This window comes from Pimephales promelas, chromosome 2 (genome assembly GCF_988280905.1).
Source record: "Pimephales promelas chromosome 2, fPimPro1.hap1.1, whole genome shotgun sequence".
Classification (NCBI taxonomy): Eukaryota; Metazoa; Chordata; class Actinopteri; order Cypriniformes; family Leuciscidae; genus Pimephales; species Pimephales promelas.
In genome coordinates this window covers 8,699,894-8,727,458 of record NC_142770.1, presented here as the reverse complement: position 1 = coordinate 8,727,458, position 27,565 = coordinate 8,699,894, and the positions used below count along the sequence as shown (strand labels likewise).

General features: G+C 37.7%; 1 protein-coding gene across 3 annotated transcripts in view; it reads left to right on the top strand.

Moving 5' to 3' along the window:
* The window catches only part of cntnap5b (contactin associated protein family member 5b), an 83,495-nt gene that overhangs the window by 7,693 nt on the left and 48,237 nt on the right, over positions 1-27,565 (top strand). Inside the window, exons 3-5 of one of the 3 annotated variants that reach the window (XM_089134480.1) lie at positions 16,607-16,717; positions 21,343-21,536; positions 24,189-24,336. In XM_089134480.1, coding sequence (XP_088990606.1) covers positions 16,607-16,717; positions 21,343-21,536; positions 24,189-24,336 — 453 coding nt within the window. Of the gene's footprint in view, positions 1-16,606; positions 16,718-21,342; positions 21,537-23,182; positions 23,282-24,188; positions 24,337-27,565 lie in introns of those variants that run through there. The other 2 variants (XM_089134485.1, XM_089134488.1) reach the window with 2 other exon arrangements.

Genomic DNA, 27,565 nt, shown 5'->3' with positions numbered 1-27,565 from the left:
GCAATTAAACGACTGAGGAACTATAAATAAGTTATTTAGTAAATCAATTATGTATCGATGAGTAAAATCTAAATACAGATAGACTTCTTCTTATGTGGTCTACTTTGGAGTGAGATGCGACCTCTAGGTGGCGCTGTTTTCCCGTATAGATCTAACCTGGAATGCCATTGACATCAAATGAATCATAGTGCCGTATTCAAGGGCCTTACACATACCATCAGTGGCACTCATGATGATTTATGTAATTCGTAGGAGGACATTACTTGAGAGAAAAGTTTAGCTCTAGGACTAAATGGCTTGGGGATAATTGTAGCTATAATCTGAATAGCCGAAAGCACATTCTCTTTTGGTTGATGGATCCATGTGATTTAAGAAAGGCTGGCAAACCAACCAAAGAAATAAAAATACAGCAGGCAGAGCGACACTTGGCAAAACTTCTTTCCACGCTTGTAAATATGAGTCATATATATCCGTCGAATTGAGATTTACATTACTCTCTGAGGAAGATTTGTTACCTCAGACTCTAGTGTTGCACTTGTGGTTGTCCAACATGAATATGCAAATCCCTAACGGTTCATTTGCATATGAGTCTAAACATAACATCCATAAAGAACTTGGCAGGTTGCAATCCAGGCCTTGTTTGTGGATAACGACTGCGACTGGTATTATAAATTTAATATTATAAATGTATATAATTATTAACTAACTTGTTATATATATATGTAAATATAATCACATTGCCTATTTATGTAATGATTATTTGATTAAAACCATTTGATTTGCGTCATTCAGGATGATTTAAATTTTAAGACATCAAACTGCTCTTTATTTTTTGATATCAACTTCGATTTTATTGTTGTTTGACTGTCTGATTGTAGCATCTACAAACTCAAAAACTCAAAAGCGTGTCAACCTTGACTGGAAATGGCTTCATGTTTGCGGCATAGTGCTTTTTCTGGCCAAATAAATATTAGTGTTAGATAATAATGATAGATTAAGGATATAACAGAAGGCTGCAGGACATCGCAGGCACGAAACCATCTGTGGTTTAAACACGAGCAGTTTGCTGATATTAATAACTGCACTAACCGTGCCGTTCTCATAACCCATTAGGTTGCGCAGATTATAATTAACAAACTCTTCACACAACAGATTGCAAATAGATAAAAGTGAGTCTCGTAATGAAATGGAGAACTGGAACAGGGCCTAGAAACCGGCACCGAAAATATCAACGCCTCTGTATACTTTATTTACAGTGTTATTTGTAAGATTTGGAGATATGTATTCTTGTGAGGTGGCAACATTACAGTTTATGAAATGTAATGAGGGGAAAGTGTCTTTGAGAGTCTGTAGTTGGTGGCCTAGATTTCCTCTCCGCTTTGATCGAACATGCCTGACAGCGTTCAGCCGAAAAAGTCAATTACTCCTTTTAATTACCTGATCTGGAAGGTCCAGACTCTGTAAAATCAGCTGGGACCTTATTGTGCTCTTAAATCGTTAATGTAAAGAGGTTGTGAAGTTGTGGTTTGTGCTTCAGGACCCAATATGTGGTTATGTTCAAATATTGACGTTTTGGATGAAAACGATGGTGCATAAACAATTTTTACTCTTGTATAACCCGGTTTGTCCTTGATGAATTTGTGCCAAAATTATATTGAGATTTTGATTCCCTATATTTGATGTCAACAACGTTGTGTTGAATGCATTACTTGTAATTTAATTACTTTCCCCATGAAAAAGTAAAGGGATTAGCGACTCATTAACTGCATTAAATGGATAGTTCACCCCCAAAAATTATATCTGTCATTAATTACTCGTCATTCATCTTTGAAACACAAATGAAGATCTTTTTGATGAAATCCAAGAGCCATAGACGGCTACGTCATTGCATTTTTGCATTTCATTCCATCTTGATAAACTAATTGCTTTAAAATTTAGGAAAATTCTGTTTCCGCTGAACCAGATTATCAGCGTAAATTATTTCAAGCTCTGTGGGACATATTCCCGGAGTAACATCTTTTCCATGAACACCATCCATTCACTAATGCATTTTGCATAAAAACTATTGCAATCTCGGTTCTAAAACTTAAATCTGATTGGTTGACGCAGTGTCATATGGAAGCCTGTTGAATGAAACAGAATGAAAAATAAAAAAGGTAATTGCGACTATCTCGCAATTCAGACTTTTTTTTCCTCACAATTGCACGTTTACATCTCACAATTCTGACTTTATTCAGTCCCTCCAGGATTTCACGATTTCTTTTTGTGATTTTTGCGATCAAAATGACTGATTTTGTGGTGGTAATTTCCAAAAATTTGTGAAAAAATTTGCGATTTATATTTAACATTTACCATAATAGTATTCAGTCCTTCCAGAAAAACACGGAGTTTTTTTTTGTGATTGTTGCGGGCAAAAATTGATTGATTATGCGGCCAGTTTTCTTTAAAAATGCGATGGAATATGTGGGATATTTATGCAATTTTATGCGATGAAATTGCTGGAATTTACAAAAATTGAGGGAACTTGCAAAAATTGCGGTTTGATGAAAAAGAGAAAAAAAGTGATTCCCCCAACATCCTGTTAATATAAGAGTCATTTCTTATTACTTCCTTTGATAAACAAGCATACTACATCATAGAAAGTGCTGGGAATATTTAATTTCTCATCTTGTTTTATTTCAGACTGTAAGAGTGTAAATAAGGTGTGGCCCCTTTAAGAGCTGCGCGCTCCCTGTTGAACTGTCGAACACCCCATGTGTGCGGGTAATTTCTGTTTGATGCTACTACTTTTATCTTATGTTGTTTATTAAGTAACGATGTGACAGTAGAACGTTCGACAGACAGTTATACGAGTTCGATTTGTGAGATGTCAATCGCCTCCGTGAGTCTGTCTGGCGTCGCGTAATTGCGTCACTTCATAACGTTCCTATGGAAACAGGGGGAAATGGCTGCTCTTATGTGAAGCAAACGCAACATTTTTCAACTTTCTGCTAAGATACATGTGACTTTTTTTTGCAACGAAAATGCGAGGATTATGAAATTATGCAAACCCCGCATATTTTGCACGGAAATCGGCAATTTATGCGGCGAAAGTGAGGCGTATTTGAAAAAATGCGGCCCCCGCATAAATATGCGGACTTTGGCTGATTTTGCATTGAATTCAGCGATCGCATAATCGCGTTTTTCTGGAGGGACTGTTTATTTCTCAGAATTGCGAGATATAAAGTCACAATTGCGAGTTATAAAGTCAGAATTGCGAGATATAAAGTCAGAATTGCGAGATATAAAGTCACAATTGTGAGATATAAAGTCAGAATTGCGTGATAGTCAGAATTGCGAGATATAAAGTCAGAATTGCGAGATATAATATTGTGTGATATTGCACACAAAAAGTATTCTAGCCGATTTATAACGTTAAAGTTGAACCACTGTAGTCACATGGACTATTTTAATGATGTCTTTACTACCTTTCTGGGCCTTGAAATTTGCAATGACGTTGCTGTCAATGGCTTGTTCGGAAACCTCTGATCATTTAATTTTTGACAGTGCATATGCTTGACATTATTGTTCTGTTTTATTCATACAGCGTGAGGTTTTTTGGGGGGTTTGTGAGTGAACTACTCTGAAGGACAAATTCACATGTGTTCATTGTGTTTAGATGTTTTAACTTATGATAAAGAATGAAAACTATCCGGTTCACAGACCGATCGGGCGTTTCTCCTGGCCTCCCAAAGTCTCTCTCCCCTTGTCTAGGAAAGAAAACCGCAGCGTTTGCACTGTACAGTAGATCATTGTCTAACTCAATAATTGCCTCAATCTTGTCAGCACATGTGTCAGCTGTAATTTCGGCCCCAAACAAGAGGCGGATCCATAGCCGTTGTGAAAGCCTGACCTTAGAAGTTAAAGGCAAACACCCAACCCAACTACAAAATCGCAAATGGCCTTTAGCCTGTGTACCTCTGTCTGATTTTCACTGCCGGTGAGTGTTTATCACGACAGCGCCATTGGGTATTTTAAGACGCTTTATAAATGCCAGAAAATCTATTCTGAAAGATGCGTGGGTTGAAAAAAAAAATAAGGCAGAAAATGAGGAGAAGATGAAGGAAAAAAGGAAAAGATTCTTAGCCGGTCTTGGTTTTTAATAAGCGGTAAATTCCATAGGAAAATCCGAACCATTAATCAAAAGATAAGTAATCAAGTTTGAATTCCTCTACTGGGGCCCCCTAAGGTTTGAAGCAGTACATGAAGGCTACTGGTACTACAGAAATAACAAGATATACACTATATGAACAAGTTCTGCTTCAGATTTCAATGGTGCAAAATCCATCTTGATAAACTAACTGCTTTAAAATTTGGGGAAAATTCTGTTTCCGCTGAAGCAGATTATCAGCATGAATTTTTCCCAGGTCTGTGGGACATATTCCTGGAGTAACATCCTTTCCATGAACACCGTCCATTCACTAATGCATTTTGGATAAAAACGATCGCAATCTTGGTTGAGTAATCTAAAACTTAGATCTGATTGTTTGACGCAGTGTCATATGGAAGCTTGTTTCCGCCACAGAATGAAAAATGAAAAAGGTAACTGCGACTTTCTCACAATTCTGAACCTTTTTCTCAGAATTCCGAGTTTACATCTCGCAATTCTGACTTTATTGCGAGAAATAAAGTCGCAATTGCGAGTTATAAAGTCAGAATTGTGAGATATAAAGTCAGAATTGCGAGATATAAAGTCAGAATTGCGAGATATAAAGTCAGAATTGCGAGATATAAAGTCAGAATTGCGTGATATAAAGTCGCAATTGCGTGTTGTTAGAATTGTGAGATATAAAGTCAGAATTGATTGATATAAAGTTGAATTGCGTGTTATAAAGTCAGAAATGTTTGATATAAAGTCTAAATTCTGAGGGGAAAAAGGTTAGTCTTTTTATTGCGAGATATAAAGTCACAATTCTGAACAAAGATGTCAGAATTGCGAGATGTAAACTTGTACACTTGTGCGAGATGTAAACAATTGTGAGGAAAAAAAGTTAGAATTGTCAGATAAAAAGTCTCAATTCTGTCTTTTTTTTCTTGCAATTGCGACTTTATTTCTCATAATTGCGACTTTATATCTCGCAATTGCGACTTTATTTCTCCGAATTGTGACTTTATTTCTCACAATTCTGACATCATATCTCGCAATTGTGAGATAAAAAGTCACATTTATTATTATTTATTCAGTGGTGGAAACAACCTTCCATAGTGTCACTTCCCAAAGCATGCAAAATTCTGTTTGTATTAAGCTTCATTCGATAATAATCGTATATTTGCATGTCAAATTGTGTGAATATATATATATATATATATATATATTTAAGTTTGTATTTAAAATTCGCAATTTACAGAACTTAAAAGTAAAAATATAATAAAAAAAATAAAAGTACACAAATTTCCGATGGATATTTTGCATGTGAACTTTTTTTTGTGTAAATAAAACTGAGATCTGATTGGTTGGCACAGTGTGACTTCCTGACGACTTCCCATTCGCTAATCGTCTATTTGCACGAATTTGAATATGAATATTCAATGAATATTTTTTAAGTTTTTATTTTAAAAATGAGAAATTTACTGTCTTTACAGAATTTAAGTCTTACTTCAGTCTTTTTACTTCAAAATTTCACATTTAATTGAATGTGTTATTTGCCGTTTCTTTGTAATTATTTGTGAAACTGAAACCGTTTCCATTCAGAAATTGCTTGTAAAAGTAAATTAAGTAAAACACAAACTCAGTACAGACAGACTTTTCAGTGTATTTTGGAAAATCAATTTCATATAAGGTTGAGGGCACGTAAAAACAAAATGAACTGTGATTGGTCGCTTTTTATAGGTCAATCAGATGCTGTTTCCTGTCTAAGTGGGTGGTTCTAAGACTAAAAATTATGGACATAGATAAAAAGTTACCATTGTCATCTCCTGAAAGAAGAAAAAAACATATATAAACCCAATAAACTCATGCAAAGAAAAAGCTTCCTTGTTTTTTTTAACATGTTCTCACAGAATGCATAGCACAACTAGCTGTCTGCCCAGAGAACCGTACGAAGATGACTGACAGGTCTAATCCATCAACATAAAAACCGGTAATAACAAACCTGAACTCAACTGATGTTCACTGCCGACAGTACCTTGAGAAACACGCTTCTTTAATGTATCTTTCCTTAATGAGATGCGTTTCAGTGGGTGTTTAGTCTGCCAAACATATGCTCCCCAACTTCGTAGATATCATCCAAAGCACAACAAACTCTAAACAAGCCGCTAATGGCGTTTCACATATATACCAGGAAGTTCTGCCGGCATCCCACTCTCTTTGTGGCACAGCGCCGGAGACGTTCCCCGCTCTGATCAAGGTTTTGTAAAGCCATCTCAATAGCTTTGATGGCGTCCCGAGTCACAGTTGTGTATTGCTGTTTACTTGAGTCAATAACTAATCGGAGGCCTTGATAAGTTTGTTTTCTCCTAGTCTGCTGTGTTAACCAAAGGGGAAAAACAGCAACAATGAAAAACCCTGAGCTATATCTGGCCACGTACTAAGTAGTCTCAGCTGTTCAAATATTAACGCTTTAAACTTGTCGTAATTCCAGATCCTTGTGTAAACCCCCCAGTCTAGGACATTGTCCTAATGTGCAAGTTGCTTTCAAATGTGCAGTTTAAAATGAAAATAAGATATGTACCAAGGACACTAAAATTAAAGTGTTACCGAAAATAAGTGATAAATAATGTTTACATCATATAATACTTTTTATAACATTTCAAAATGAGTATTGTATAGCATTCATTGTTTAAATTCTGTAAATAAATTGTCATTTATTAGAACTTTTTAATTGAATTTTTTGATAAAGTGTATAAAACATGTATTATTCATATTATTATTATTATCATCATTATCGTCATCATTATTGCTGTTATTTTTATAATTATATTAAAAATAATGCAATATAAAAAACTTAAAAAATGTGAAATTAAAACGAGTAATGTATAGTTTGTGTACATGCAGACTGTAATTTATTTGTATTCTGTAATAAATGTCATGTTTATGTATATAACAAATTATTATTGTTTATAACTATTTATTATGATTATTATTAATTATAACCATTTAATATTATTGTAACAAATATATATTATACTATAAAAAATAATGTAACAGAATATTTTTAAAATTAAAAAAATTGTTGTATAATAATCTATATTTCTTATTAATATAAATAGATCTGATATAAAAATAAAAATAATATAAAAAATAAAAACACAATATTTTTGCATTTTGACATTAAAACAGGTGTTGTATTTTAATGTATATAACCATGTTTGTTATTATTGTCATTAATTATTATTATTGTTAGGTCTGGATAAAAAAAATATGTATGTATGTATTGTATAAATAGAGTATAGATTGTAATTTATTTCTTTTTATTTTATTGTGTGTGTATAATGATAAAAAATATTTATTATTATTATTATTATTATTATCTACCACTCATATTTTCTTGATTAAAATGATCAAGACCCTGAACCAAACATTAAAATCTCATCTCAGTGACAATTATTCAAATTCAGTGGTTCATTTTCCAAAAATTGTGTATGCATCTACAATGTTAGCGCTATTATAACTTTGTTCTGCAAAAATGTCCCAATCATTCCCACAGAGCAGATCATCTACCTGTCTGACTCAGGATGGTGGAATAATGGACCGAGATAGTATTATATCATTATATCTGTTTTACTCACTATCGTAATGGAACATTGTGTCAGTGATGTTGCAACTTCAACACGGTTTGAAACATGTTTGGAATTTTTGTCTTTGAAACTCAAAAAGAGATATTAAGCCGAATGCTCAGGATGTTCTGCAACAACAATGGACAGTGGTGCTCAAAAAAGCGTCATTAAAGTGGTCCATCTGTATGATTCAGACAGACAACTGAGGTCATTGAAAAGCTCTGAGTGATGTTCAGCAGACCTAAGTTGTTATTCAAGGAAAGTGTTGCTTTTTCTTGCATTGAATGTCAGAAGTGTCAATCAATACATGTACAACCACTCAGCGTGAACTTCATTCAAACGTCTCTGCGTTGACTCCAAATCAATCAAGATCTGATTCAAATCTCAGCGTAAACTCTTAAAAACAACGTACGTGTGACGATTGGCTTGTTTTCTCCAACAAAACTGCCTTACACTCTGTAATTCTATCACTGTTTACACAGAAAGGACATATAGATTGCCATACAACATGAGGGTGTCGAAAAAATGACTTCATTGAGATTTTATGTTTAAATCTCCCAATAATCCATTCATATTCCATGATGTACTGTAATGTCCTCATCTTGCTATCGAATGCGCAGTTAAATGGCTGACGGTAAATTAGCCAGGCTCCTCTCTTTGTGTTGTGTTCCACCTGCCGAGGTGAGCGTGGAGTGTCACAATGGAAGTGAAGAGTCTCTCTGTGTCGCTGTCAGGTTTAAATAATAGCCTCTCTTTCATTTTCCTCTATTACATCAGCCCTCGCTGTCATGGGCAACCGCTAGTGAAATCAGGTCAGCGCTAAATGCCAAGCTTGAAGAGGGGGGCAAAAATGTGGCCCGAGACATTTTAATTACCCCAAATGCTGCGCGATATGGTGCAGAGGTCTGAGGTGTGCTGTAAGTGGGACATGGCTGCATGTAAATTGCTGTTGTAAAAGAAGGATGGTAAATAATGTTTTTTTTTAATCATTTTATTTTGTTTATTGAAGTGTTTTTGTAGTTATTATTACCATTAGTGTTTTCTCCATTTGGATGACCCAGGATCTAAGGATGGAAGATGAGAGTAAAGGTAGGAATAAATAGGAAGGAGAAAATAGTAAAGGTAAGTAGGGTTGGGTATCGTTTGAATTTGAACGATTCTGATTCCGATTCCTTGTTTCGATTCCGGTTCCTAACGATTCTCGATTTCGATTCTTTTAAGAGGCAGGGTAAAAAAAGTTTAGCTAACCTTGCTAACCAACGGTCTTTCTGAAGGAAATACTCCTGTCACAAATACTTGTCACAAATTTTGCATTTTGCCGAGATTTCGTTAATTTTTAGAAAAGTGAAGCCACACTTTGGACCGCCGACGTAAGCTACTCATGTTCGACTCGCGCGGTTATGCCAATACTTCCGGTAGACGCTTCTTCGTTGGTGTTGTTCAGCGGTTTCTTCTTCCGCTTGGCGGACTGTGAATATCGAAACTAGGAATTGAAATTTTAACTTTTGAACGATTCCGGGAAAAACGAAAAGTTAGTCCCGGTTCCAATCGATACTCGATTCTCGATACCCAACCCTAAAGGTAAGACAGAAGGAAGACAAGTGCAAAGGAACTAGTGTGAAGGAAGGAAGAGATGGACCAATAAAATAGATGTAAGAAAAACAGACAGGAAGAAATGAAACAAGGAAAACAAGTAAATTAATGAAGATAAAAAAGGAAGGAAGGAATGAAGATTCTGTTACGAGAGGTTCTAATGTCACCTCTGTTCTCTTTAGAAGACGGAACGAGTATTGCTTAAAGGGTTAGTTCACCCAAAAATGAAAATTCTGTCAGTATTTACTCACCCTCATGTTGTTCCAACCCCGTAAGACCTTCGTTCATCTTCAGAACACAAATTAAGATATTTAAGATATTAAGATCACTCCTGTATACTACTGTAGTCCATAGGCTTCTTGAGGGAATGACTTGCTGGCCTCAATCTTAAGTTTATCTAACGACGAGAACACTTTTTGTGCGCAAAAACAACAAAAATAACAACTTTATTTTAACTAATCGTTTATTTTTCCCTCTGCTTTGAGTCAGGTTACTAGTTTAATAGCGTAAGCTTCTGTTATAGTACGTCACACGCATCACACACATGACCAGCGTCAGCCAATAGTGAGCCTACGTGTGACGTAGCTCTACGCAATCACACTACGTTAACTGACTACAGGCCCATGGAGAAGGAAGTGAATAGTTGAAATAAAGTACTAAATAGTTGAAATAAAGGAACTAATACCTTTAGGTAGGAACGAAAGTTCACATCGTATGTTTCTTCGGAATCAGCCAGAGTGAAGGACGTCTTTATTCTGATTGGTTGCTGGCGTTTGCCGCTGCTTGCCGCTGAACCGCGTCATAGCAGCTTCTTTCAACTTTCTGATTGACGCTCAAAACGCCCAAAACGCGACGCCGAGGAATTTGACAGCTCCTGGCAGCCGAGAGAAGCCAGCTTCCATTGAAAATGAATGACTTCCGGCCGCTTCGGAAACTCAAGTCGGCGGCGGTGTGAACGTACAGTAACCTGCCAAGCTCGTGCTACGAGCTTATTCGCTTTAGTCTATGAAAACCAGAGTTCAGCCTGTTGAGCCCTTCTTTTATATATGTTGGCCACTCCCACTTTGGCGGGTTGTGACGCGTAGATGTCACGCTGGGCTCACCGATAGGCTCCTGCATTTGCCGCAGAACAGCCAATGAGCACACTAACTCTACTATGTCTACTATGGTCTGCTGTCCACTACACTGCGTTGACAATAAATATAAAATTAAGGATGTTTGGCTTCAGATCTCAAGAAAAGATTACTTTACCCGTAGCATAGAGAGAACAGAGGTTAGGTAACCGAGTATGTTTTTTTTTTATATATATGTGTGTGTGCTTGAATAGCCGTGGCGCCTTTATGACAATCAAAAATGACACAAACAAGACAGAGTCCTCTCGTTGCTTAATCTACACAGATGTTGGTTTGGGTTTTATCTTCACATGCAAGATTAAATTCTTCTAACGAGGCTCAGGAATGATCCGGCAATTCTTAAACTACTTAAACGTGTTGGGAATGGGTAATTCAGCATCAGATAGCAAGAAGAGGGGTATTAGAATGATCCTTTTAGAGCCTATTTTTCATTTGATAGGTGTTTTGAGTTGGCTATATGGTCCTTTGGAGATTTTTTTTTTTATAGGTTCTCCAGGTTAGTATCTTGGGTTTGAATCGTTTAAAGCTAGATTTGGCAATTTATGCACTACTAAAGTCATTTGTTATCGTCTAGTAAACTTTTATTTCTTTATTTCTGTCATTTAACGAATTTGCTGCTTAAAGAGCCCCTATCATGGATTTGTGAAAATGACTGTTCATATGGTGTTGAATATAGCTCTAAGGGAATGAAAACATCCTGCAAAGATTTATATCTGAAAGTGCACCGTATATAAAGTTATTGTCTTTCACAAGTGAGAGTCGACTCTGAGTCTATGAAATGTATTGTTTTTGAAACGAGTCATTAGCTGGTTCGTAGTGACGTAGATACATACTGGCCGCACGCAGATGGAAGTGTAAACTTGAAGTCTACACATTCAAATACTTCATCATAGCGTCATGTCGAGAAGACGCTGTGTTCTACAATGCAAAGATAGTTTAGCCACTTTGTTTTCATTTACCAGGGACGAGCATGTGAAGAATCGGACTTCATATTTGCAACGATACCACAACAGTATAGCCCGATTGTGTTCTCATCATTTTAATTACGAATCGTTCAAAAACATAAATGAATTCAAATGTGGATTCGCAAGCGGTTGTTCCTGAAGGATGGCTCAGTAACTTACTTACCCAGTGTATATGGATCAGCTTCCTCCTTCGAATCACAATCTGTAAGTATTATTAATAATTGTTGCTTTTATGGGTTTTGAACGGTTTTGTTGCGAGGCAGTAAGTTACACTCAGCGCAGCTTCTATGTCTCCAATGTCATTTTTTTTTAAATATGTGAAATGTTTGTCGCTGTTATTGGAGTTGTCATAAAGAATAGAGCGTCTTGTAGTACTGCAGTGCTTTATCAATGTGTGTATGCGTTATGCTAACAAACAATAACTGACTGGGTCTGTCATCTGACCAATCACCGCCGATTAGCGTCACGCAAAGGAGTGGTTTGGAAAAATGAGTCGTTGTACGAATCATTTGGGAGTCGGTGAGCAAATCAGTTAAAAATAAATGCATATTATAAGACAAATAAAGTGTTTTTTATCCTTGCATGCATGTTAAACTGTTTTTGGGAACTCCAAAAACAAAAATAGGAACATTTCAAATGCTATGATAGGGGCTCTTTAAAATCGCTGGCTTTTTTTGCTTCTAAAGTGTTCTGTTAAAAAGTCAAGTGGCACTTTTTGTAAACATAAAAATGATCAAGGTTGTGCATTGGTCTTCTTTTTAATGTTAAGCTGTACTAACTAGTGTTTGACTACAAGTTTAGGTTAAAAAAAGAAGAAGACGAAAGCTTTAATCCACAGAGGACGGATTGTGTTCTGTGTACAAAGAAATCTGGGACACTCTGAGAGCGTGTAAACTCTCCAACAGGATTTAAATGAGTGTTTCACACTTTCTACAGGATGTAGGTGTCCATTCACAGATGTCCAGGTGTTTTCTGTTGCACTTCTTCTAACCACTCCCCCCACCCTTTATGCCTCCATTGGAAAAGTTTGTTGGAGGCACCAGACTCAATTCAATGTGGGAAAAGCTTCTTTAAAACTGCATTAGAAATCACATGTTCTGTCACAGCGCAGATGCACTGGGACATCCAGGGATTCCATTAAAGGTGCGGACTCTTAAAAGCAGCTGGGGTCAGGCAAAATGGACTGTCGTGCTGGGTTTGCACAGGGGTGCTTTTACATCTAATAAAGCGTATGAATACTGCGCAGGAGGGGGAAGCGGGGGGAGCGCAGCTCTTTGCTATTTCTTGGATTCTTGCCTCTGTTAACAGCCTCATACGTGTTTTTCCATACTGCATTTGCTTAAAAGCTTTCAGTCTTAAATGGGGAACCATAGAGAACTGAGTTAGTGATGTCTATAGGATGTTTTTTTATGATTCGGAGAGCTCATCTCTGTTTGCGAACATTTCTTAACAACAGCCACTCCTTTCTCATAATGCTAACGTTTGACACCGTTCGACTGTCTAGCAAGCAAAACGGCGAATTAGCCGACCTATCCGCCAAGCTAATGCCAGTGCTGCTGAGTTGTTTTCCTCCCATAAACATTAATTTCGCAGCATGCATATGTCAGTAGAGCTGGCAGTGCTGACTAGGAGAATTTCCAAGGTAAACATAAAAATTTAATCTCCCCCACCCTTCCAACCCTGTCTTCGCATTCATGCCGAGCATCCGTCTGATCCCTGTAAAAACAATTATGCGTAGTGTGTTTGTCAAATACAGGAAAACCAATGTTTTTTACAGTTCAACAAGCAGCCCTGAGTGTGCGCTAACATCCCTTGGCCTTCGTTCTTGTCATGAATTGCTATTTAGAAAAAGTGAGCACTGTTCTTGATTCGTTAAAGAGTTTTTTTAATTACCTGCATACGTGAGTACACTTCATTTATACTAATTGCTAAGCTAAACTCAGATTAATATTAGCATGATTAACCGAATTATGTATGCAGCAATCAGGTCATTGTATTTGATTAGAATAAATTATTTTTGGCATTCTGATGATTGGCATAAATTCAAACATAAAAGAATCAAAATAGGCATGATTTTTTGGCAAACTCCTCATTAATTTCTCAAACGTTTTTCCTAAGCAAAAATTATATTAAATGGAGAGCTAAGGAGGCTTTTATTTAAAGGGATAGTTCATCCAAAAAAGTAAATTAATTACTCCCTTAAGACTTTTGTTCATCTTCAGAACAAAAATTATTACATAAAGAGATCGTAAAACTATTACGCAGCAAATTTGAGCTTCAGCAAGAACCAATGAGGTTCATTCTCGTGTTACGCAGCACGTTTGAACTTGCGCAAGAGAAGTTCCCCTAAATTAAATTTCCCCTAAATTAAATCTGTTCATCAAATTAAGTGATCGAGTCACAATTTGGACTAAACCGCTCAATTCATATGGATTAGTTTTACGATCTCTTTATGGACTTTCTGAAGCGTCATAGTTAGGGTTGGGTATCGAGAATCGAGTATCGATTGGAACTGGGACTAACTTTTCGTTTTTCCTGGAATCGTTCAAAAGTTAAAATTTCAATTTCTAGTTTCGATATTCACAGTCCGCCGAGCGGAAGAAGAAACCGCTGGACAACACCAACGAAGAAGCGTCTATCGGAAGTGTTGGCATAACCGCGCGAGTCGAACATGAGTAGCTTACGTCGGCGGTCCAAAGTGTGGCTTCACTTTTCTAAAAATTAACGAAATCTCGGCAAAATGCAAAATTTGTGACAAGTATTTGTGACAGAAGGAGTATTTCCTTCAGAAAGACCGTTGGTTAACAAGGTTAGCTAAACTTTTTTGACCCTGCCTCTTAAAAGAATCGAAATCGAGAATCGTTAGGAACCGGAATCGAAACAAGGAATCGGAATCGGAATCAGAATCGTTCAAATTCAAACGATACCCAACCCTAGTTATAGTGTCAGTTGCGTAGCTGTCAATGGAGGGACAGAAAGATCTCAGATTCAATCAAAAAGATCTTTATTTGTGTTCTGAAAATGAATGAAAGTCTAACAGGTTTGGAACGACATTTTTTTTTTGGTGAACTATCCATTTTAATATCTTGCCCCAACTTCCAAGATGAAGATCTTTTAGGGAAAATGCAAGCTATGCAAGAACAAAATCTCAGCAGTATTTTATTTTTATTTTATTTTTTTACCTCTGGGAAGCATTTGAAGGATGAATAAATCTGTTACAAAGCAGTTCATGTAATAAACTTCAACAGTATTCCTTTTTTGGAGCCATGACCAAGCAATTGGCATTCATGCTCAAGACACATTGAACAATGCTCAAATAAGAGATACAGCACTGGTTCCAATCTTGGCCATCTGCTTGTCTTGACTGTTTTCATGAATAAACTGTTGAAAAAGATTGCAAATCCAAGTTGAGTACAGGACACTTGGTGCTCAGTACAGGACTCCCAGTATGTTGTAGCAACTTCTGTTCACTTTCGCATTGCAATTTGCATTGCACTGCTTCAATTCCATTTGGAACTTATAGATGCACAGCATTCTCTGGCAATCTCCTGGTATCCACAAATTTAATTCAACTCCCTCAACTTAACAAATTGTTAAAACTTAAATTGTTGAAACATTGCAGTTTTTGAATAAAATTTGTTGATATCCAATAGAGTTACTTACTGGAGTTTGCAAAAGCAAATGCTGTGGATCCATTGGCTTCAAATGGCATTGTGCATTGAATGTAGTAAAAGTAGTAGTTCAAGGGTCAATGGATGCTTTGAAATGCAACCAAAAGTTACCGCAGCTCTAACATAGACACCATTAAGAAATAGATTTGATGTTTCGTAAGAGCAGTGAATCGGGTTGCTTCAAGGGAACAGCGTATCACAAGGTTGTAGAAGGAGAAACACTCTGAAAATTACATCCTGGCATCCGACCGAAAGTTGAGAACACTTAAAAGATTGCTGCAACATTGACCAGAGTATGATTCGGTTGTGTTTTCAGAAATCCTGCTTGGACCCCCTCAAAAGGGTCATACCCATTCCTGTCCGTCAAACATCTCAAGGAATGAAGCTTCAGGGTTATAGTTGTGCTGTATCAATTCCCATCTCTTGTACCATCAGAGGATCAGGTGCTAGGTCAATCTCACTTCCCTTCGGCACAAGAAAAAAAATCTAATCGGGTCTCTTTCCGCTGGTGGACGCAATGCTAGCGATATCCTCCACATGAACGTCACCGCAAGGATATGAGAAATCCCCTGTCAGTCATTCCTATCATTCATATTTATGAGTTTCAGAAACATCACTTGCTCAATTTGCCCACGTTACAAACGCTTACAGTGGAAAAGATAAAAAAGAGACTCCCTGTTGAAATATGCATCACGGGGCGGGTTTTTAAATGGCTGCATCTGGAGGAAACCTGCTTCGGAGGTTGCCTATTTATTAGGGATGTTTCTTACAGAGCTAAATATACCGTTGAGCCACAAGAGGACGATTCTTTTTGACTCGTTTGCTCGAGTATCTCTGCCTCTCGAAGCCGCTGTAAGAGAGGAGACAGGGCCAAATCTAGCCACCATCCTCTCTCCTTCCTACGACCTTACCCACATACTCACTATTTCATGTCTCTTTATCTATCTCTTTCTCCCTCTCATCTCCCCGTCTCACCTTTTTGCCCAGTCTGGAATACATTTGCAATTCTGTGAGTGATGGTATTTGATGTCAGGCTCATTCAGGAAGCGTTTGAAAGGTTAATTAGCTGAGAAATCAGTGCGGCTTTCTCAAACATTGAAATGAGAGCCGTTGTCAGATTTCTCACTCTCTCTCCTTTCTGCTCATTCTTTCTTGTCATTATCTTGCTTCGCACGTTAACCTGGGGACTGGATGCTGAAAGTCCCTTTTTTGACTGGATGAATGAATACTGCAGACTTCTTTTTTCTAGTCCATTAACTGGTATCTTCAGCCTAGGTTGAGGGTGTAAACAATTTTGCAACATTCACAAGCCATTTTATGTCTGTGGGTTGACAGGTTTTTGAGCGAAACTGAATTGGGGAAACAATAAAAGATAGGACTTGATTTGTTATCCATTGGGAGCAAATTGGTTTATGAAAACTGGGCATTTCCAAACAAAATTGAGTCATTCACAAACAGATTTGGTAATATGTGTTTCCTGATGTTCTAGATCACTGCAATGGGCCACTGGTCTCTGCTCTTCCTCCCACATCATTCCAGAGCTCATCATCTTCCTCCGACAGTCAGTCACCATATTTCGCCAAACTCAACAGAAGAGATGGTGAGTAATCCCGCAATAAAAATGTGAAAATATGTGGTTATTACTAGGGTTGGGTATCGAGAATCGAGTATCGATTGGAACCGGGACTAACTTTTCGTTTTTCCCGGAATCGTTCAAAAGTTAAAATTTCGATTCCTAGTTTCGATATTCACAGTCCGCCGAGCGGAAGAAGAAACCGCTGAACAACACCAATGAAGAAGCATCTACCGGAAGTGTTGGCATAACCGCGCGAGTCGAACATGAGTACCTTACGTCGGCGATCCAAAGTGTGGCTTCACTTTTCTAAAAATAACGAAATCTCGGCAAAATGCAAAATTTGTGACAAAAGGAGTATTTTTACAGAAGGAGTATTTCCTTCAGAAAGACCGTTGGTTAGCAAGGTTAGTTAAACTTTTTTGACCCTGCCTCTTAAAAGAATCGAGAATCGTCAGGAACCGGAATCGAAACAAGGAATCGGAATCAGAATCGTTCAAATTCAAACGATACCCAACCCTAGTTATTACCCTATTGAGGTTTCTATTAAATGTCTATTCATTTTCTTCTTTCTGATTGATGATTGTGTTTTTGCTTACTGGGTGTGGATGCTTTTTGCCTAATTCTTAGTGTTTGTATACCGTGGTATTTACATGGTACTCTAAGGTGTTTCAAAGAACAGTACTTGCTGGTCAAAAACCATGGCTAGACCATGTAAAGACAGTTTACAAGCGTAGGTCTAGCTAATGCGGGAGTCCGTTGCATTCAGAACATGAAACTCTGTTAGCGTTTGATATGACACAGCAGATATACATATCCAATACGACTTGTGACAGAGAAGCAATACCCAGCCTTTTAGAGTCGAGTCGATTGTAATTCAGTTTACTTACAGGTCAAAAGCAGACCAAACAGTAAATTACTGCCTGACAGTGACAGGGACCCCCGTGTGACACGCACCTCTGTGGCTTGGTGTGGTTGTGTTAGCATAAGACTAGCACTGGGTTTGTACACTATATTTGCTCAGCCGTTTTATAGATGCATTGCCAATATAAGTTAGATTCACTGAGCTAATTAGTGTGAACAGACAGGTTTAAAAGAAGCTCACTTGGCAGGCTTGTCTGAAGTTAAGGCTGGCTGTGAAATGCTTCAAATACCGTTTTGCCTTTAATTAAAAGTTTTTGTTAATGAAGGAATGTTTTCCAATTAACTACGAAACTAGCCAAAAAAGGCTATGCATTTTTTTTTTTATTGAGCATTTTTCTCTAGCCTGGCTGTAGATGTACAGTCGTTTAATCAGTAGCATGCTAGCTTTTCTTATAAATAGCATTGCAGATTGACAATGTTGCATTGCTTTTTAATGATGTCTTGTGCATGAGCGATCTGATATAAAAACATGCTATTCTAGATTTATTTTTCGTGTTGGGAATCGTTTTAGTGAATCATTTCAATTAGAATGTTGGGTTTCTTTAATGAGTTGGTTAATTAAAGGTGTTATCACAAAAGACTTATGGTGTGATATTTATGGTGTGAAATATAGTAAACCCACCTTTTGGCTGTTCATATTAGCCATCAATAGCTTTTAACAGTTCTTGTTTTTTAATAGTTCTTTGAGTTCACTTCAAGTAAACTGATTCGAATGCAGTATATTCACAACTAGTCATTTAGTATCAAGAAATGTAATTGAGCAAAATATAGCTTTTTTTATGTGTAGCAAAATAAATATTTAGTTAAAAGAGTAGTTCACTTTTTAAAAAAAAAACGTTTGCTGATAATTTACTCATCCCCAATGTCATCCAAGATGTCAAGAAATTAAGGTTTTTGATGAAAACATTCCAGCATTTTTCCCCATATAAATCACTTTACTGGTAACCAAACGGTTCAAGGTAGAGGTCATAACGGGTCCAAAAATTCATGCCCGAACCGGAAGAGACCCGTAATGTGCTACACCGAACCGACCCGAACCTGTATATATTTTAAAAGTTGGACCCGGACCCGTGCAGACCCGAGAAATGTCATAAATGTACTGCCCCGGATCAGACCTGGACCCGTCTATTATTTGAAAACTGGACCCGAACCCGTCAGAAAGACACAAACCCGATTGTCACATATTATTGCGAAAAATAAAACGTTTTGTCTTACATCATTTTAGTAGCCGCCGTCTCACGTTACCTGACTGACTGTGATGCATTACAATCCACCAACAAGAAAGTTTTATCCATGTTATTTCTCTTGTTATTCCGAGCTTAATCCACTAAGTATTTCAGCTTTAAATGTCCACTTGATGTTTCGCAACCTTGCACATGTACATTCTGACTCGAGTTAACTCGCATAATAACTTGGTAACACTTTAGAATACGGTTCCTTTGTTAATGAATAACTACACAAGAACTAATGAGTAACACAATATTAACAATCTAGTAACTATTATTAACTAACAAGAAACTCTGATCAACGAACTAGTAAGTAATAGCGCACAGACGAAAGTGGTAGTTCACTATTAAGTAATCAATAACTACTATTTTTTTAATACTTCCCAGAGAACTACTGAAAAAGTTTATTAACAATCTAGTAACTACTATTAACTAAAAGAAATTCTTATTAACGAATTAGTAAGTAATAGCTCACAGATGAAAGTGTTACTAGATACTTCTGTGGGAATTACTAATTATTTGGATCCGTATTATAAAGTGAAGATCATTGGAACTAACTAGTAATTACTCAAGTGTTACTACATAATCTAGTCATGGTTTGAGCAAACGTTTGAGATTTTTGGTGAACTTTAGTAACTTTTAGAAAATGTCTTTAGTAACACTTGAGTAATTACTAGTTAGTTCCAATGATCTTCACTTTATAATACGAATCCAAATAATTAGTAATTCCCACAGACGTATCTAGTAACACTTTCATCTGTGAGCTATTACTTACTAATTAGTTAATAAGAATTTCTTTTAGTTAATAGTTTTTACTAGATTGTTAATAAACTTTTTCAGTAGTTCTCTGGGAAGTATATAAAAAAATAGTAGTTATTGATTACTTAATAGTAGGGCCGTGCAAAAGTTAATTGCGATTAATCGCATCCAAAATAAAAGTCTGTGTTTACATATATATTTGTGTGTGCTGTATATAATTATTTTGTATATATAAATACACACACATACATGTATATGTTTAAGAAAATGTGTTATTCCTATATAAAATATTTATATTTATATAATATAGATTATGTATTTATATATATATACAGAATTTAAGAGCAAATAATTCTTAAATATATGCATGCATGCATAGGTATTTATATATACAAAATAATTATATACAGCACACTCAAATATATTATGTAAAACAGACTTTTATTTTGGATGCGATTAATCGCAATTAACTTTTGCACAGCCCTACTTAATAGTGAACTACCACTTTCGTTTGTGCGCTATTACTTACTAGTTCGTTAATCAGAGTTTCTTGTTAGTTAATAATAGTTACTAGATTGTTAATATTGTGTTACTCATTAGTTCTTGTGTAGTTATTCATTAATGAAGGAACCGTATTCTAAAGTGTTACCAATAACTTTAACTGTTTGCCCTTTTGAACTAAGAACGATTGCTTGTTGCTTGTTCAGCTTGATCATATCTGTGCTCTCTGCTCTTCGTTGAGTCTGAATCTGACCACCAAAACTTTAAGATTAAACAAGACGGTTCATTTATATTATTATAAACATTGGAGAAAATGTAAAGCGCGGTTTGGCGGAAGCTCTGCTCTGGTTGCCATAGAAACATGACACGCACTTGAGATTGCACTCCGATCGCACGGGTATTACACACAATGTTAAACAGACCCGGGACCCGAAGTTATAGATTCGGACCCGACCCGGACCCGGCTTATCATTTAAAATTTAGACCCGAACCCGTACGGGTCCCGGGTCGGGTCCTGGGCCGACGGGTCTCGGGTGCACTGTGAAGACCTCTAGTTCAAGGTCCAAAAGACAGTTTCAGTGCAAACTGTTCAAAGGGTCTTGTCAAGCTAAAACGATCACTCATTAAAAAAAAAAAAAAAAAAAAGTTTAAGTTTTATAAGCTCAAATGCTCGCCTTGCTCTGTTCTGTGATGCGCGTTTGTGACTCTCCTGTTCAAACTCGTTGAACATGAACAAATCTTTTTTCGTGTCATTTGGTTCATTCAACGAACGAGATGAACAAATTGACTCGGAAAAAGATTCGTTCATTTTGATGAATGAGTTCGAACAGGAGAGTCACACAGAACAGAGCAAGGCGATCATGTGAGTTTATAAAACTTAAACTTTTTTTTTTTTAAATAGTGATTGTTTCGTTTAAATCATTTAAAGCCCTTTCAACTGTTTGCAGTTTGCACTGAAACTGTCTTTTGGACCTTGAACCGTTTTTGTTACCATTGAAGTGCATTATATGGAGAAAACTCCTGGAATATTTTCATCAAAAACCTTAATTTCTTTTCGACTGAAGAAAGAAAGACATGGACATCTTGGATGACATGGGGGTGAGTAAATTATCAGCAAAAGTGAACTACTCCTTTAAAGGTGTGGTTATATTTACCATTGTTCAGTGAAGTTTCATTGGTGAAATCCATTAATTTGTTATTAGTAATCAAGAATTTGGCGAAACTCTTGTGTTTTTGTGGTAGGTGGCGGTGGCTGGGCTCCAGAACGAACAGACAGGCTACGGTGGCTACAGGTGGACCTGCGGGAAAGGGTCGAGGTCACAGCTGTGGCGACCCAAGGTCGTTTCGGGAACCCTGATTGGGTTACGAGTTACATGTTGCTGTACAGTGACACAGGAAGAGCTTGGAAGCAGTTCAGACAAGAGGACAACATAGGGGTGAGTTATCCGAGTGCTCTTATAAATAATCCAGCCATTTATTATATTTATAATGCATTAGAACTTCAGTCAGGGCAATAAGTACTGTAAAAGCTTTCCGGATAATGTGGATCAGGGGGGTTTTTATGACTGGAATAAAATGCATGCACACCCATAATCATTAAGCATCTGTATCCTTAACTAAATCACAATAATTTACTAGGATAAATTAACACATCCTCCCCTGCACTGTTGGTACACACTTCCCATCGAAAACCAGCCACCCATGAAACGTCCAATTTTTAATTATCGACTTGAATTTCACTTAATCACCCAAACTAAGATTAAATTCACCACCTATCTTGAGTGACGTGACTATATATCCCTGCCAAAACTTATTTCATGGTCTCCTGACCTCACCGGTCAATGGCAGTGCAGCTAAAATCCTTGTCTTCCCAACTTGAATTACGTTTTCTTTTCTTTTTTTTGATAGTTTTATTTTGACAACTTTGGAATCGATCGGCGCGGCCCTTGCACCACGAGAGACAGCGGTTGCATTGCCTCCACACTTACAGGCAAACAAATGGGCTTCCCCCTCCTCTTCTGAATCAATAGCAGTCATTTCAAAGCTCCATCATTCCCTGGCGTTCTTATTTAGCACCGGCTAAAAGAGAACTGGGGCGAAACATTACAGATATCTTACCTGCCATCTCCATCGTCTCTCATTAAGAAAGCTTGGTTTGCCTGCTAATGTAATCATTGGAGCTAAACAAACAGAGAGCAGAAGGAGGAGGTGGATGCGGAGGTGGTGTGTATATTTTCTGTGGCTAACTCATCTCATTACAAGTTTTTATGTAATTTTTCGAAAAAATTTGTTCGAAGATGGCTTAATGTTTGGTTCTTTTATCTTCCGACCCAGTGGGAGGGAAAAAAAGGTGCTGATTAGTTTGAGAACTGAGTTTAATGGAAGTCTTTGAAGGTGTGAAGCATTTTAATGAGTGGAAGATTAAAAGACGTGGAACATTTTGAAAGTGCGGCAGGTGCCTCCTGGTCATGCCGTTTTTCTGGAAGGCGCTACAGCTGGAGGTAGGACCCCCAGCTATTCTAAAACTGGAGGTTTAGATTAGCATTGACGCTTTGAGTGCAGCTTAAAGAAACTAACGCTGCCAGAGGCTCCCCGCTAACTTTTTGTGTTAGTTTTTCTAAAATCTTAGGTAAATGCAGTTTGGCAAAAGTTCAGCTCTATGTATAGAAACTCTCTGACTTTTGAAGAGTTTTTCTGAGGTAAACCTATATGCTAATTGGGACTAAGATGGCTAAAAAAGTCTGTTAGTAAGTCTTTCGACATTCTTATGCCACTTGGGAGGCTACCTTCATTAGCAACTATCAGCGCAGTGAAGTAATGGCGTCTACCAGCACATGTTAAAGCTACACTGTGTGATTTTTACCCCCATCTAGCAGTGAAAAGATATATGACCATCCAGTGAATATTAGTTTCTGTTTCTCTCAAGTCCGATTTCGTTTCAACTCCTACGGTGGCCAATGTAGTCCAAGATTAACATGGCTTCCAGTTTGACCTCGTCCATGAGTGTTAACTCAAACGTAAACGCGAAAGGCGAAGCTTGAATTAACAGGTATGTCCCTCTTTGGCTAATGTACATTCAAGATGGAGGGGAAACATGGCGACCGACATTAGAACGCCTTACCCGTATGTGTTTTCAATGGCATATTAAACACTCACGAGAATACTTTATTACTTGAACAAAGTAAATATACATTAATGAGCACATATTTTTTTCAAAGAACTAAGTGTTTTTAGCTAAGAATAAACTAAAAGAGTTACACAGTGTAGCTTTAACTAGCCAAACCTTCAGACTTGAGTGCTAACATTGTACAATGTTAACAAACTGAAGAAATGTCTTAAATTGGCAATATCTTAATGTTTACCAAGACTTCCCAGATAGCAAACTGACATTGAATCAACGTGGAAATATGACATCGAAACAACGTTGATCTGACATAGTTTTGCTCATCGAATTAACGTTGAACCAACGTCAGACACGTCATTCTTTCGAAACTAACGGAAAATCAACTTGAAATCAACGCGTTGTTTCAACGTTATGAAAGCAAACCAATTTTCGATTTTCCTTTAGCTTTGAAGAATGCCGCGTCTGACGTTGGTTCAACGTTAATTCGATGAGCAAAATCAACGTTGTTTCAATGTCATGAGAGACGTCGTTTCCACGTTGATTCAATGTCAGTTTGCTGTCTGGGTTCACTACAGCACAGACTGTAAATAGATGTAGGAGAGCTAGTAACACATTTGTGTTAAGGTGTAGTTACATTAGGAAAATTTCTATGGAAATTTAGCATAACCAACTAAAATTACTCATTAAATGATGAGCTAATCAATGGTACAATTGACAGCACCTCTACAAAGGCTATCCATCAGGCAGGTTTAACTTTAGAAGACTTTGTGTCAAACAATACATGCTAATTGAGATAAATGCATGCTAGCAATACACAACTTTGTCATTTTTGTACCAGAGAATGCATTTCTGTGTCTGAAAATGATACCTTGGATATCTCTCCTCGTTTGTCATTACCGGTATATAGCAAGGCCAAATCTTGGATAATTGTCTGTTTTGCAAACGTATATTTTTTCCCCTGCAGACTTTCCCTGGAAACACAAATTCCGATGGGATCGTTCACCACAAGCTCTCACACTCCATAAGAACACGGTTTCTGCGGTTCTTGCCGGTGGACTGGAGTCCCGGGGGATGGATGGGCCTGAGAGTGGAGGTCTATGGCTGTTTATACAGTGAGTACTGAATGTACATTTGGGGGATAATTGGGATTTTGTTTTTTAAACTTGACACGAAATGGAAATTCATCGTTGTAAATGTATCTTATTGTGAACGATTCATCCATGCGTACTTTCCTTTTTTTATATATTTATTTACCAGTGTTGTAGTACTCGAGACTCGGACTCGTCTCGAGACCATATTTTAATGGTCTTGGTCTTGTCATGGACTCGTGTCCATTTGGACTCAGAATTGACTCGTACTCGAACATTTTTTTTTTAGGACTCGGAATTATTCCCGAGTCCACTCGAGTTTAATTAAAAATATTTTTCATGATTATTAATGTATGTTAATAAAATATTTCTTTAAATTGATTGACACGCCCAGTGATTGGTGATTTTCTAGTGCGCAACTGCACATGACAAATTGTAATAAAATTACTTTTAACACCACCTACTATGTGGCCTTTTTACCCTAAACTGATCATATTTTTTAAACTCTAAGTAAATTCAGTAAAAAAAAAAAAAAAGGATTTCTCTAAGTAAATAAAAGTAAATTAGGTAATCAACCCTCACTGGTCTCGGTCTCGACTCGGACTCGACCGTCTCTGGTCTCGGACTCGACTCGGACTCGGTCTTGACTCGAACTCGACTCTCTCTGGTCTCGGTGTCGACTCGGACTCGACTCTCTATGGACTCGGTCTTGACTCGAACTCGACTCTCTCTGGTCTCGGTGTCGACTCGGACTCGACTCTCTATGGACTCGGTCTTGACTCGAACTCGACTCTCTCTGGTCTCGGTGTCGACTCGGACTCGACTCTCTATGGACTCGGTCTTGACTCGAACTCGACTCTCTCTGGTCTCGGTGTCGACTCGGACTCGACTCTCTATGGACTCGGTCTTGACTCGAACTCGACTCTCTCTGGTCTCGGTGTCGACTCGGACTCGACTCTCTATGGACTCGGTCTTGACTCGAACTCGACTCTCTCTGGTCTCGGTGTCGACTCGGACTCGACTCTCTATGGACTCGGTCTTGACTCGAACTCGACTCTCTCTGGTCTCGGTGTCGACTCGGACTCGAGTGAGATGGTCTCGACTAACACTGACATTTACTTTTTGTGACCTTGTATTCGAATTTCGAAATAATCCAAAAGATTTGAAGATAATCTGGAGATTCCTAACTCTTTATTATGATATTGTGGTGATGTTGGTTCGAGTCTTGCACACACAATCATGGTCTGAAGGAAAAAAAGGACAAAAAACTTCAGTTCAGCTAGTGTGTTTTTAGCTGTAGCTAGTTCAATGTAACGTTGTTTTACTGCAGTCGGGTTGAGTGGGTTTAGACTTACCCGTCACTGGGTATCAAAGTGCAGGGTAACAATCAATCGGTTACCTCAAGGGTAGCCTTCACCACACGTCTAGCGCTTTAAATATTTATAATGCAGCCTTGCTACTGCTCGTTTTCTCTCTTTTTTCCCCCTTCCCCTGATTGTTCCTTTCTCTCAGTCTCTCCTCAGGTGCTTTGTATTTGCAGTCTGCGCACTAGCTGCACCTATTGTCAATTCAAAGCTTGACTCGGCGACCTATCACTGCCATGTTTATTTTCTAAACGTTAATTTCGTGAGATAGGGCAGAATGTGACACTGCTGGGGGCGACTCGGTTTACCGCGTTGATCAAACATGATAAGTGGGTGCTGACCACACAGTATTTCAGTAATAGGGTTTGATAACAGAGACGCTAGTGCTTTCTCAAAGTCAGACCGCTGGCAGGTTAGCGCTAGCATTAGCAGCGGGCGCAGGCTTGCATTTCAAAGGAGCCACGAATGAATCAGGCAGTGAATTAGTGATCGGTAATTACATTTATAATTATCCCCGCGCTAGTACGCGCTAAACATACAATGGCTTGACACTGCGGTGCTCAATGTTAGTACAAAAGGGCACATGAACTAGTGTGGAAAGAGTGCTAAAAAATATACTCAAGTAAAAGTACTATTGCTTTCTCAAAAGAGCAGCCATGTTTAACAGCAGTTGGTGCGATCTACTCTGCTGTGGTTTTCTGTGCACGATTACTCTCGACAAGATCGATTACTCTCACCCTATCCAAACACGTTATGGACTCGTCAAACGCGGGGCAAAGTGAATTCGAACATGCCTGAGACTTAAGACACATGTTTAGGATAGCACATGGTCTCCCTCCATTCACATTTCTCTTCCGGAGAATAAAACGGGACATCCTCAGCGGTGCATTGGCCTTATTCATGCACTCCCCGAATGCTCCTGCAGTCAATTAGTTTTAAATCTGTCAAGCGCCTCTGCTGCTAACTGCAATTTAAGGTCGTGCCTTCGTGGTATAAACTGTTTGTGTGTGTATGTCTGAAATGGGGAGTGTGTAGCAAGACCATACGTTCTCTTAAGTGTGTGTGTGTGTCCATCCCTGTACAGTCATTAATTCACAACGGAGTACTGCTGTGTCGATGCCACCAAGAGACCCGTAAATAAAGAGAGGTCTAATTCTTAGTTTATGAATGACTAAGACTATATTTCAAAATGAAAATTTGTTAAATAGATCTTAACAGAGTAAATTTGGTATGGAGTTATTTTCTTTTCAATCTTATTCCATGGGCTGTCAATTACGGAAGCCCTGAACCGCAACCTAAAAAAAAAAAAAAGTCAGTAAAAAAAAAAAAAAATCTGTAAAAAAAAAAAAAATCTGTAAAAAAAAAAGTCGAAATGTTTCGAGATTAAAGTCGAAATGTTTCGAGATTAAAGTCGAAATGTTTCGAGATTAAAGTCGAAATGTTTCGAGATTAAAGTCGAAATGTTTCGAGATTAAAGTCGAAACATTGTGCATTCATAACAGTGCGCGTCCACTGGCTCAGAGCGCGCGCGTGTGAAGTCGAACTGCCATGGATAAACACAAAATAGTAGCTTTTTACTTTTATCTGAATTACTTATCTTACTTCATCGTTATAAAATATAATGCGCCGGAATAGACTTTAGCCTATAGGAAAACCAACACGGAAAACACTTTTCAGACTGGATGGAGAAATCCAGCTTTATGAATGAATGAATGAATGAATGAATGAATGAATGAATGAATGAATGAATGAATGAATAGGGCATTTATATAGCGCTTTCATATATGCCTACACTCAAAGTGCTTTACAATCATATCAGAGAATCTCTCCTCAACCATAAGTGGTTATTAAATCTTAGGAAATCACAGGATCCGGCCAAATGATTGGAT